This window comes from Molothrus aeneus, chromosome 17, assembly GCF_037042795.1.
Source record: "Molothrus aeneus isolate 106 chromosome 17, BPBGC_Maene_1.0, whole genome shotgun sequence".
Taxonomy (NCBI): domain Eukaryota; kingdom Metazoa; phylum Chordata; class Aves; order Passeriformes; family Icteridae; genus Molothrus; species Molothrus aeneus.
In genome coordinates, this window is record NC_089662.1 from 376,743 (window position 1) to 391,018 (window position 14,276).

At 44.2% G+C, this 14,276-nt stretch overlaps 1 protein-coding gene across 3 annotated transcripts in view; it reads right to left on the bottom strand.

The window, feature by feature from the left end:
* NDRG3 (NDRG family member 3) overlaps nt 1–14,276 on the bottom strand; it is a 58,682-nt gene that overhangs the window by 17,596 nt on the left and 26,810 nt on the right. For all 3 annotated transcript variants that reach the window (XM_066561287.1, XM_066561286.1, XM_066561285.1), the window contains exon 3: nt 8,969–9,004. In XM_066561287.1, coding sequence (XP_066417384.1) covers nt 8,969–9,004 — 36 coding nt within the window. The remainder of the gene's footprint in view (nt 1–8,968; nt 9,005–14,276) is intronic.

The window sequence follows — 14,276 nt, forward strand, 5'->3', positions numbered from 1 at the left end:
TCCTTGTCCCCAAGGATGTTGATCTGGAATACATTATGGTTCCCATCGCAGAGCAGCTCTTGGAAGGCACAGAATACATTTCTCTGCCCTCAGAATCATGTCAATGATGGTTTCTCACGCTCTGAAGCTCCTTAACCTGCTGCTCCACAGAAGTTTGTGGCTAAAATGCAGTGTTGTCACCGTGTAACAGATGCAACTTTGATTGGCTGACTTCATGATGAAGTGCCACTGGAAAGAGTCCTTCTCCTGTCCATCTGCCCTGCCCCACGTCCAGTGAGCTGATGGTCTTACAGAAATCTGTAGGCGGGAGTGCACAGTTGGGTTCACTGTCCTGTGAGTTTTGCTATAATCTCTATAGTGCCAGCTCCTGAGAATCTCTGCTCTTGATCAAAGAGCCTTGCACTTCAGAAGTGTGTGTGAACCATAGTGGCTCAGATACAGGAAAGTGATAAAACACAACCCAAGAGAAACTTTAAAATATCTGAGATCACACTCAGACAAGAACTGCTGGAAGGCATTCCTTGCTGGGCATTTGCAGGTCAGATAAGGCCAGGACATTATTCCATTTGCCCTTAACATTTCTGAATGTTTCTCAAACTGAAGAGGAAAACCCACACCCAACTATGACTGACAAAGCCTGAATCTACTGTGGGACTGATTATGGAAAGAAGTAGACACATGGTAAAAAGGTTCAAATGTAGGAACCATTTCTGACTGCCACCCTCTGCCTTTGGCCAGAGAGGGAAACAATGACAGTGCCACTGACAGGTTCCACCTGTTAAAGAATCCATTCAGTGCCAGTAGCTTCAGTTGCAGCTGCAGTGGAACTACTGGTTGAGCTCTGGAGGGGCAGGAGCCTAAGCTCACAGCAAGAGGCCATAAACTGAAGAACCTTTGCAGAAAAGGGGCCAAGGACCTGAGGCCCAGAGAGGGGACCCAGACTCAGAGACACTGAAGCAGCTGAGGACCCTCAGACCTTCCCTGTGCTGTGAAGGGATAAAACCCCAGGGGATCCTTTGTTTGGGGTCCCTTTTTGGAGGCACCAGCTCGAGCTCTTTGTTGCTTTGCTATTTAGCTTTTGCACCATGATTAAATTATCTTAGGGATCTGGACATCTGTGACTCTGCTATGGAAAACCTGGGGTAGAAGCAGTTAGAAACCTGCTGTGACTGAGTGTGGGATGTGAGCTGCCAGGGGCTTGGTCCCAGTTCAGGTGGTGCAAGTGACTGCCAGAGTAGCTCTGGGAGGATTGGACAGGGAAGTTTCCTTAACACCACCAAAAAATTCCCATATTGAGAAAAAACATTCTGAGTGAAGGAGTGAGGCATCCAACAGCAGCTCCAGAGGTTCTCAATGCCTTGAGCTCCAGAAACTCACAGGAAGCAGAGGTAGCAGTCCAAATTCCAGCTATGCTCCCACAAACCCATGTCACAGTGTGATCCAGTACTTAAGTTTTAAAGGTTATTAAAGGTTGAAGAAACCATTTGTTTCACAGTGGGAATGATTAATGACTAGAATTCATATTACCAGTGCTTTTCATGACTAATTTATTAAGCTTCTTTTTTGGCATTACCAGATGAGTTTTACTCCCAATGTAAAGCTCTCAAAGTTCAAAATTAGTTCCTTAAAAATTTGGGATTTTATTTGATTTGGAGATTGACAATAACGAACACATTGTGAAATCCCTTCAAAAATTTTTTCTAACATGAAAACACAGGAGAACACAGAGCAGCAAGGCATCTGTTGCTTGTACTCTGCCCAAGCTTGCTGAATGTCTGTAGTAGCATAGGGCTAGAAACATCCCCAAAAATCTTTCAACTTAAGGATATTCAGTTCCTGGTTCACCTAAGGCAAAGAGAACTGCCTCTGCTGCTTTGCTGTAAGGTGGAAGAGATGCAGATTACTCAGGGCAGGCTCTCCCATTTTCACTGACTGTGGCTACAGCTATTTACTTTACATCATCTTTGCCAGTCCTGGCAAAAGTGAAAACCAACCACATTATGCTCCTGGAGCAGCCTATCCCAGCCACTAACTACGGAGAGACTAAAGCAGAGACTCCGTTGTCCTGCTCTCGGCAAGAGCTGCCCTCAAATTTTTACACATTACTAAAACAATACCATAAACTATGACTGTAAGATAAGAAAAAAATATTGTAAGACTGTAAAACATCACCACCTGGTAACTCTTCCCATTATAATACTGCCAACCTTAAGGCAGCTGGCAGCTAAGTGCTTCCCATCTCCTTCTCAGTGCAAAATTATTTTAGAAATTGTGGAGTTGAAGGAGATGGCTGCATGGGAAGCAAATCAAAATCAGATTTAAAACAACATCTTGAAGTAAATTGGTCACTTCCAAACAGAGCAGAAATTTATTAATAGAAAACACAATATGATCTATGCAGGAGAGCAATAGTTTCTGGTACTCTGTGTAATTGGATTAAGTGTTAAATCAGAGAAATTCTGAGTGAGAACTGAGAGCAGCAGAAGAATGAGACATTCAATCTGCTTACACAAACTCAAAAGCATCAGGAGACAGAGTTGCAAGCACCTGTTCCAAAGGCAGGTGATGGTGAAGGATGGACCCACTCCCTCTCTGACCCTTGCTAATGCTCAGTGTCAGCCAGCAAGAACTGGCAAGTCACTTCCAAACACAGATCCTGCCAGAGAACAGACATTGGCTTTGCAGTCAAAGGAACTCAGTCAAGTGAGCTACAACACAAGCACGGCTGACAGGTTGGGTTTGTGCTCCCAAAGTAGAAATCACGAACTCCTACAACCATGCAATGCTGAGACCAGTAAGCAATTAATGACAACATGTCTGAAATGTAGAAAGATGCACTTCTCCATCTCCTGCCCTGCCCATGTGTTACAAGAAGCAGTTAAAACCACAACTTTCTTGCACTCCAGTCAAGTATCCAGTGTCATAAGCAAGGCACCCAGCACAGACTGAGGAATACATGGTGCTTCTTACTCCTGCTCTGAGAGTAGATCGCCCCCGTCCCCACCTAAGGCAGGAAACTGGACCTGCCTAGATCTGTAATAGTTCAGGGTGAATTAAACCATGGCAGCTGAGCTCTGCTCTGTGCAGGGCTGGCAGGGGGGCACTCTGCACTGCTGTTTCGAGACAGCAGAGTGTGAGATTGCAGCCTTCCCCCTGGGCTGCAAACAGAACGGAGAACCTCTGGCTCTCTCCCATCCCCTGGGCAATGGACTAAAGAAGCCACCACCTGCAGACATACAGCCTTTGTAAACCTGAAGCCTGCACAACAGAGATCTGAATGTGGTAATACACAGGTGAGCCTGAAATAGTTTGTGTGACTGCTAGACCCCAGACCACCTTAACTCCTCAAGGAACCTGGAAGGTAAGCCAAGGGCCATGTTTCTAGCCAAGGACAGTCCTCCTACTAATATGATGTTCCAGTCTGTATTTCAGTACCTTGCTCAAGACAGTGAACATCTTAAAATCTCTTGAAGAAGAGAATGTGGGGCTGTGTTCTGTGTCTCCAACTTTTCCACATCCCTGGGAACTAGAACTGCATTGAATTAAACCTGGTAGTACAGTTACTCATTAATTGCTGTGAAATACCATTAATGGATGTTGCATAATGGATGAAAATGGCTCAACATAAAGCACATTTATTTGCTTTGCTCTAAAAACTTACTCACAAGAACATAAAAAGTACATGAACTTCAAATATTACAAATGCATAATCACCCCTTTGGCACACTGTTGTCACAGAATACAGAAAGCAAAACTAATGTTTATGTAAACCCCAGGGAAGGACTGTGCACATTCATTTAGAAGTAAGAGTCATGTTTCAGTCCAAGTCCAGCTAGTTAAAACTTTTCAGAACTCAACACAGCAGTTTTACAAAAAAAGTGAGGTTTTAGATAGAAAACCAGATGGGAGGAATCACAGGAAAAGTTTCCCAAGAAACATAAATTATGCAAAAAAAGGAGGCCAAAATAAAATTCTATTTTAGTAATTGTTATCTATACAGTGTTTTTTGCTGTGATGTCAGAAGTCAAAACCAGTACTTTAGTGGTGATGCTAGTTTTAATAAGATTAGGAGCAGCATTAATCTAGCAGGTATTAAATAGACTTGCTTTCTAGATCAAAACATCTTATGTGTTCTAATTAATTTCACTTTAGAACTTTTATCAAAAGAACTCGTTGTACAAATCAGAGGAAAATGGCCCTCAATATCCCAGACAAAATGTTTCAATAGGGATGAGAACAGCCCCCATTATTCACACAAAGAAACCAAACCCTTCTTCAAAAGTGCTAACAGTCTATTTTATCTCAGCACAGTAAACAGAAGATGCCTTAAAACATCTTGTAATCAATGCCACAGGGTAGCATTCACAAGATGTCTTAAATGAAAAATGAACACAGTTTCAAAAAATGAGGACAGTTTCAATTCAACCTCTCCAACATCAGGAAATGCACACAGTGGAATATGTCAATAATCTCTCAGCAGCACATACCCTTTTTGACAGCAGAGCAAGTAAAAATAAAGTGAAGACATAATGAAAGGATAAGCAAACTTTTAAAAATGCAGATTCAAAAAGCTTCAAACTACTTTTAAGTTCACATACTTGCAAAAGAACTTCTCCAAAACTGAATCAGTACAAACATGTGCTTATTGAAAAGTGACACTTTCAGTAAAAGTAAGTGGCAAAAAATTCCTTATCAAGGTCTGACATTAACTCTGCAAACACTGTGCCGTGTTTTACTCTGGGCACAAGCAACTGAGTAATTCCACAATTTCCATTAATGCCAGCAAGACAGCACATTTTTATGCCAGACAATTTCTATCCTCGAAGGGTTTATGCATGCCTTGTCCTTTCTGTTTCAGATGAACCCTGCATGTCCTGGACTTACTTATTCACACCTCCTCCTCGAGAGCTTTCTGCAAATACTCAGCCAAATCCCAGACCACCTCCACACTCCAAGCCCCCTTTTGCATGGTGTGTGCTGAAAAGCCAAACACTTCTCTGTCTTCCTGTTGGTGGGAAGCAGTAGAGGCAGCTCAAATGATCAAATCAACTAATCAGATCAAATGCCAGCTTATTTCAGACTGAAACATAACACAGGTTTAGTTGGATAGTTTTACAAATATAACAGCATATTCCTTCATTTCTATTTAAAGCAAATAATCTGGAAAAGAAGAGAGAGATGTAGGCTGAGACAGAACATCTACTTCTGAAAGCGGCAGAGGGTCTGCAGATAATAATAAAAGCACAGGCACAGCTCTATTAACAGTGCAGATTAATTAACAGATCACCATACCATCTGTTCATCAGCATTCCAGACCATTTATTTGACCATCTGCCCATGACATTGGGAAAAGCCAAGCCTAGACTTCATTACGGTTCATACTGCTTTCAAGTAAAATGTAGGACTCAGATGTAGGTTAATGCTTTTTAGTTCTGAGAATAACCTAAATTCATATTGATAAAGACTGCTAAGCCCCTGTGCCAGCTTTCCACTTCATCTCACTGCAGCTACCAGATTATGTGGGGTTGTTTACTGACACCCAGGCAATCCGTTATGTATCAGGGTTAGCTTTTGTTGCTTGCATATGAACAGTTTAAGAAAACCAGGACAGCTGTATCTGGAAGTCAGCTGTACCAGAAAAGGTAAAAGCTTCCTCACACACATTCACCCCAGAATAACAAACTTCAGAAGTAGGAAGAAGAAGAAACTTGTGCTGTTGACTTTGCTCTGATCTGATCCTGGAAAGTTACTCAAAAATAAAACCAAACATACAGGGAAATTAATAGAAATTCACAATGGCATTACCCCTTTTCACCAAAGGAAAGATCTTACAAACCTTAAATATACATGTTCCATTGAAAAGTAACACATGTCAAATATACAGAAAACAGTGTGGGGAACCTGTGTGCCTGATCCTACATGCCTCCTAGAGTCAGTGACAGTGCTAATGACATGTTCCTGAGATGGGATTTAACTAAACACATTCAGAAGCATGGCCCAGCTGCAGAGAATATTTTGAAATTCCAGATTTCAGACAGAGGGAGGTCTAAAAGCACCACACAACTAACACTGAGGGTGGCTGTTACTCTGGCTGTATCCAAGGAGAAGCTAGGGCAGGAACATCAGTCAGTCCTGGAAGGAGCTGGGACCCTGAGGTTAGTTCAGTTGGTTAAGAGCATGGTGCTAATAACACCAGAGGTGGTGGGTTCAATATGGGCCATTCACTTAAGAGTTGGACTCAATGATTCTTGTGGGTCCCTTCCAACTCAGCACACTCTGTGAAATTCTAGCATAGAGTTACAGCAAATGACCTCAAGGCCAAGGGCACAGAGTAGTACAGACAAATAAAACAGGATGTGTTCCAACAGGGAATACGTTGGATCTGCACTGCTGACAGGGTTATCAACAGTGCTGACAGAGGCTCACCTTTCCCTCACCACCCCTTTCCCTCACTGCACTGTCTGCAGCCCTGCAAGCACAGCTCAGGATGTGGTCAGCCCCAGTCAAAACTACAGCTTTAACTCCATTTAAAACAGCTTTTTTTCAACTATTAGAAAAATAAAAAGGTCTGAAATGCAGATCTCACATCACTGATGCCATGGTCTCATATTGCAAACACTACACTGTATAAGATAATAAAATCTATCTCACAAATTCTTTAAATTTTACCTTAAAACTCACCAGGGCCCTCGCAGATGTTGCTGCTATTGGAAGCTGATTGAGAGCTTCACTGCACTGTAACTGGAAATCATCTTCCAGTTATCAGCTTTCATCAGTCTGTGGCCAGTTTGTGCCTCTTCTTGTCAAACTGAAATCCTCCCCAAGGCTCTTCCTCCCTGTGAAACTCAGGACAAATTAAAACACTGCCCCAGCCTAAGTGGGTGGGGCACAAGAGGATGTCCCTTCCTCTGAAAGCCCTGGTAACCTTCTTCACTTCAAATTCCCCTGACACTGGTAAAGCCACACAAGGTTCACAGAGGCCTGGATGTGGAAGCCAGATGTGCTTTGCTAAATTAAAAAGCAGCAGTAATTTTTCACAGGACACAAGCTCAGTCTCTATGTGTAAAGCACAGTTCCTGGTACTAGCAACTGAGACAGAAAACCCAAGGATCCAATACAGCATCCATCCTCTCTGGCAGATTTCAGAGACTTAAACCAGCCTTTGCAGTACTTTCCAGCTATGATGTGGGGGGAATGTCAAGCCAGGTGTGCCCTGAAACTACACCTTGCAGGGAGAGATGCTGGAGGAAGGTGAGGCTGGGACAATATTTACAGTCATGAGAGACACCGTGTTAACATCTTACTTAAAAAAAAAAAAAAAGTATTCTACATTAATTATATGGTTTCCCAGAAAGAACATCTTGCCTCCTGCCCCACTGTTGCCATGACCACCAGCTCACTGGTGATCTACAGTAAAGCACAGAATCAACAATCCTGTCATTCCTGGCCTAGCACTCCCCAGAGTATCACTCCCTGGCTGCAGACCATTCAGGTTTTCCCAAAGCTCAGCCCTGGAGAGGACAGCCACAGCTCTGGGACATGCTGAGTGGGCAGGTTGGTGACTGCAGTGCCAGGTTTCTGTGAGGTTTGCCCAGCTTCAGATCTGGGGCTCTGTTTAAAGAAAAGTGCAAAGAGGCTTTCCTTGTTGAGGGAAAGTGTAGAGCCAAAAGGCAGCAGCTACACACAGCTCTGTGCCAGGGCCTCTTTCCCACCTTCCCACTCTGCTCTGGCTCCCTCAAGCCATGCTGCTCACAGCCAGGCAAGGTGTGGGCACACCCAGAGCTTTGGTGGGTCAGTAGAGAACTGGCAGCAGAGGCCAATACACAATATATTCATATTCTTCCCAATCCTGGCACATAGACCACAGTAGGAAGTGCCTCTGCTGTTTACACTTACTGAAAGGCATTGCACCTGTTTTTACCCATTACCCATCTGACACGGGAGCAAACTTTACCTCTAAAGGCAAGAGAAGATACAGATAGATGGAGACATGACAGCACAGGAAAGTGTTTTAAACCAATTATCTAACTTTATTTCAAAAGAAAAATCATTGCTTAACACTATTGCTGCTTTCCAGAGAAGGAAAAAATATGGACTACCTTCATAGGACTGTATTTACTACATTCCTGCTGTGCATAGGCTTGCAAATGGTTTCCTGGAACCGCCTACATCAACAGACTTCTAGTAAATTTATCATGATGTTGCCAGCCCCTAGTGTGCTACCGCAGTGCTGTATGACCTGCCCTGTGCTGAGCAGAGGACTACAGACACAGCAGCCTCCAACTGCTAGAGAGAAACAATAGCCACTAGAACCATACCCACGTGCTCAGTGAGAAGGCAGCAGGATAATCTGGTATGGGAAATGAGCCTGTGCTCCACAGAATGCCCCAGAGAATCTCAGTGATCTGTTCTGCCTATCACAGAGCATGTCCTCTGTCTTAGATGCTGGTGGAGCAATCACTTCTACAAAAGGATTATTCCTTTGGCAAGCAGAGCCATTGTGCTCACCTCTGTACCATCAATAAACTCCTGGTAAACAACCATGGCTGTGTCAAAACAGGCCCAGCAAAGCAGTGTGCTGTACCTGGGACAGCTCTCTCACTTCCCTCTCCTCTCAAGACATGTAGGTAGAGCATGCAAGCTCCTCCTTTCCCAGCCAGTGAACCAGATGGGATGTGAAAGAACTGCAGTTCTTCAGCACACTGCAGTTTTCCAATAAACTGTTATTCAGGAGACCAGCCATCCTGCAAGGTGTTGTGCAGCCTTGGCATAGCAGTCAGCACCTCAGAACTCAGAACCTTCATGCTGCTTGGCATGAAAGGGTGAAGGGCAATTTCCGTCACTGGATATATTCCAGTTCTTATTGAACAAACCTTAACAGGAGCTAAAATTAAAATCAACTCTCGCAACATTACTGCTGAGCTATGGGGAGTTACCAACTGATCCTGTCTCCTACACAAGATCTTACCTGACAGTCGAAGTCCTGGAAGTTGCGAGCTGCATTCTGTTAATGAAAAACAGGAAAAAAGAAAAAAAAAGAAAAAAGGAGATCAGCACAATGCTCCAGAACACCCCCAATAACAGCATGAAAGCTTCCCATAGAGAACTCTGTTATAACACAGTTAAGACTGGCTGCAGTCAGGTAAGCAATGAAATGCAAGATCTGTACAAGCAAACTCCATGCAAGATCTGCCCATTCATATACAACAAGGTCCTAGGGCTATAGGGAGGCTACCAGCCAAGGGAAGTGAGTACCTGTGTGCACAGCTGAGTGTTCAAGCAGGGACAGATGCACATAGGAAGGACACTGGCCACAGCTGGGCTGCATATGGGACTGGGTTTTGTCTATTCCTTGTGTCCATTAACAATTTGGATGCAAAACTCCTAAAGGAACTACTCCTGGGATCTCACGTACTGAGTGCAGGAAAACAAGACATGCAGTCAGCTTCTGTGCAGCCATTGCTGCAGGTATAGGATTGTTCCATGACAGACACAGGGACCTGCAAGCTCCTGAAATCCAAGTCCATGGGAACTGCACGCAGTAGTTCATCACTGACTCTTCCCCAAGGGTGACCCCTTGCATGCAGGTGAACACAGTCAGTACAGCACCCACTTGGCATCCTGCAGGTTAGAAGATCTGCAGGAACCTGTCCATGTGCTTATGTGCTTTGTGAAACACTGTCTCTAACCACACAGTACGTTACATCACTGACAGCTATCAGCAGAAGGCTGAGCAAACCACTTGAGATGGCATCCCAGCTTAGGGGTGTGTTTTAGGCATAGCACCCATTATGACTTATACTGGCCAAATGCCAGGTACCCATGAAAGCCATTCATTCACCCTCTCTTGTTCTCATCTGGGCAGAGGAGAGGGGAAAAAAATTACCAAAGGGCTCATGAGTCTCAACTCATGAGGACGGGAGAAAACACTCTAAGGGCAAAACAGGTTCAAATTTAAAGGTGTAAAGGAAATTTATTATTAACAGAGTCAGAGGAGGATAATGAGACATAAAAGAAGCCTTTAAAACATCGTTTTTCCCCCAACCCCTTCCTCCTTCCCACCGACAGTGCAAGGAGACAGGGCATGGGGGTTTTGGTCAGTTCGCCACTCGTTTGCTCAGGAAGAGGAGTCTTTTCTTTGCTATGCCATGGGGCCTCTCCCATGGGAGACTGCTCTCCATGAACTTCTCCAGCGTGGCTCTAATCTCATGAGCAGCAGTCTGCCCAAAACTGCCATGACATGCGTCACTCCCACAGGCAAACTGTCTTCCCAATACTGATGCGGTGTGGATCACTCGTCCACGGGGTTTAGTCCTCTAAGGATGGGCTGCTCTAGTTTGGAAGCAAAGGCTCTGTCTCTGGAGGCAGGGGCTCTCTCTCCATTTGGGTCTCCCACTGGATCACAGCTTTCTTTGGCATCCACCCACTCTGGCAGGAGCACTTCTCCAATGGGCTGTGAGTGGATCTCTGCATCGCCCATGGACCTCATGGGCTGCAGGGGCACAGCTGCTTCACCTTGGTGCTCATCATGGCCTGCAGAGGAATCTCAGTTTTGACACTTGGAGCACCTCTTCCCCCTCTTTTTCCACTGACCTTGGTGTTGCCCTGTTGTTCTCCCTCACATGTGCTCATGTCTTCCTCTTCTCTGACTGGAAGTAAAACTGCTGCTCATAGGTGCTTTTGGTAACAAGTTCTGCTAATTCAAAGATTCCTACAGGATCCCGCAGCTCCGAGAGATCAATCTCATCTAGGTTCTGTGCCAGAGAGTCTCTTACCATGTTTCTGCTGCTGGCCACGCGGCCCCACCACCACCAAGCAGGCAGTGACGGCCACCACAGCCCCGCGCTATTTAACCCCTCTCTTCCTGCGGGGCCTGGGAAGGAGAGGCTGCTGCCACTGCCCCTGCCCTTCTTCCCACGACACGGCTGGCTGGGGTTGGCCAGGCGGCAGAGGCTTGCCATGCGCTGCGCCAGGACGGCAGCAGCCGTGGCACCTCACCACCCCTGGAGAAAACTGCGCACATGCGTGTATCAATTTTTCTGCTTAACTGTGTCATCACAGAGGCATTACCAGCCTCTCTAACTGGGCCAACAGCATGTCCATCTTCAGAGCCATCAGAGATTGGCTCTGTTGGACATGGTGGAAGCTTCTAGCAGCTTCTCACAGAAACTACTCCTGTGGCCCTCCCTCACTACCAAAAACCAGGCTGTGCCAAATCAACAGAGCACCTTAGTACTAAAATTAATAGGATCACATATGGACAACAGAAACACTCCAAAAATTTCTTCTGGCTGAGCACCCTCATTCCTCCCCATGTGTAAACACATGGCTGTGTTTTCCTTGCTGCAGAGCCTTGTCTTGTAAATAAGAACAAGGGTTGCTACCTATATTCTACACTTTGAGACATTTGAAATATCTGCAAATCTGTTTTAAGAATCCATTCCCCTCTTTCCTCCTGTGTGTTAAGTATGGAACTCTGGCCATGTTTTGAGCAGGACATAGCAAAAACCACTAAATCCTGAGTACTGGGGAAAAGAAAATAAAAAGCAGTCTCCTCTTATTTCAGTTTGAGACCCTGAAATTAATTGAGATTTCTGACACCATCACCAGCTCATGAAGCAGGTCAGTTCAGTCACCCATTTCTTTATGGAGAAACGAGAAATGTCTGTATATGGCACAGGATTTGGATGGTGCATGCTAAGTAAAAAAGAAAGTGACCTGCATTTGTACTTAGAAAAGTCTGAGATTCCCCAAGCGAGTGGGAAGGAAATGACACAAAGTAAGGAATGAGGCTCTGAATTGGGCTGCTTGTTGTCAAGGCATACCATGAGGCAAAAGAAGCTGATGTGCCCTGACTCTCACATCCTTGATTTTAACACACTGAAAATCTGACTTTAAACCATTTATTCATTGTCTTAATTTGAGAAACTTTAAGGCAAGTTTTTCAGGCCTCTAAACACGAGATGGCTGCACCTCAAAGCACAGCGCTGCCTTGGCTGACTTAATCCAGCCTAAGGGCTGCCCATTTCATTTCCTGAATCTGGCTCTGACGTTTCGATAACTTTTCACTGAGGCTGAATTAATAGGAGTCAAAGGTGCCAGAATAACAAAGTGTCACTGGTATAGTTTTTCTGATCAAGCAATACTCTCTTTTTCTCTCTCTTTCAACAAAATGGGAACATTTGAAGTTCCTTCGCTTCCCCAGTAAAAAGTCGCTGCATTTTAGTGAGCCTGAATGAGGTGAACAAACATAATGTATTTTACTTTCCTGCACTTGATATGAGTTACACAATAACTAACACCAAGTTACATGCAAACAAAATAGTGTTTATATTCTTCAAAAGTCAAGTTCATAACTTTTTGCTGATTTGAGGCAGAAAAAAGCCAGGACTCAGTGATCCACAGTGGCATTACCTATAGTTCAGACCAGTGAACAAGATACAACCAATTTCCACTTCCATTGGTAATTCCACTGGTTTAAGAGTCTGAGACTCCAGAGCTCCTTCTCTGTGTACAGTAGCCTTTGTGTCTGAGGAGTTCATGAGCACTCACTCATTAGCACCTTAAGAGTGTTACTGTACTATTTCTGGCCATTAATCCATGCTGGCTCAAACTCCTATATCTAAAGTGGGTTGTCAGTAAAAACCTTAGTGAACCGCCAGCTCAATAGATTTTGGACTCTGATATGTTGCACAGAACAGCAGGTTATTGCACCACACCCTCATGCTCCATAAACTATATCTAAAAAGTACACATTTTTTCTCAAGCTTGAAAGCTCTAATAAGGGCCAGACCTTGAAGGTGGCTGCTCCCTGAGGCCCTCATTTTGTAAAAGTGTGAAAAGGAGAGCCACAGCATATTTCTCTTCCCATGCAGTACTGAGGATGGTTCTGGAGCTACCCTTCATATTACTCCCTACTGAGATAATAAATATTTCCTGTAACTTCAACACTGAGTTAAGCAAAGAAGTAATCATTCTGTGTGTGCCCTTCTGCACCCTGGTTAACACCACTTGGTGTTCTGTTTGGGTGAGAACTCTGCATTTGAACCACAATGGACACCACAGTAAGAACTGGATGGGGCTGTCCAGGCAATACTTGAGACAAAGACTGGAAACTTATAAAGGGAAAACCACTTTGATTTGGCATACCTCAACATCTCTGACTTAGGTCAGCTGACTGAAGCAAGGGCAATCTACCCAGTTCAAATACAGAAAATCCCAGGAGAATCATGAGCAAGATCTGGGCCACTGCCTTTAGGAAGTTTGTCTTCTGTAAATGTTTCTCTCTTGTTTTGAAATTACAAACTGCCCTCAAAGCCTGTATTCCATATTTTTATTTGCTGATCTACACTGATTTTGTACTTTCAAGACTCATCCTTCCAGGAAACATTTTTTTTTTTAATGGTGGAAGCCCAGTAGTCAGCACTAGTCTGTCAGATCAGGCAGCTGGACTGCAGATTTCAGCTGAGTTTTTAGATTTCACGGATACTAAAAACAGATATGTTAGAACACTAAAGAAATGAGCGAAAACTAATCAGTACAGATTAAAACATAGCAGATTTCCAGAGATTTCACCCATTTTGTGGGGGACAATGCAGTCTTCTGCAGGCACACAGTGAGTGGACAAAGCACCACAGACAGCCCTTTGGCAGCACAAGCCAGGTCCTGCTCATCAGCCATCAAACAGCAAAGCCTTAGGAACTCATTCCCACATCATTAGACTTGGCTGCGAGCTATGGAAAGTGACCAAACCACATTGCTCATGATCACAGTTTGCAGATGCAAGATGCTAGATCTTCCCTGTAGTGAACTTAGGCACTCTCAGCAACAGTTTGAGGCAGAATCCGCTGAGCCCAGATAGCTCTTCCCCAGCCCACAGAGTGAAGGACTTAAACAGCTACTGCAATACAGTGATTTTCCAAAGTCTCAGTATTGCATAAATCTGGGCTGTTCTAAGTGGGGTCTGCAGATATTAAAAGGAAATTGCTCTCCACTACTAAATCCAGGGAGACAGGGCTTTTTTATTAGGGGTCAAAACACTAAAGGATCATTTAAGACAGAATATTTTCAACAAAAAAAAAAGTAAAAAAACCAAACCAAACAACAAAACGAAACAACAACAACCCAAAACCAACCAAACAAAAACCAGGATACAATACAGCACTTCTCTAACAAGGAGAAACTTACTAGGGGTTCTACAGCTACACCAGGTTAGGAATGGGATCACCTTTCCAATTGCTGTCCAGCCTTTGCAAATCCTCAGTACAGGCACGACG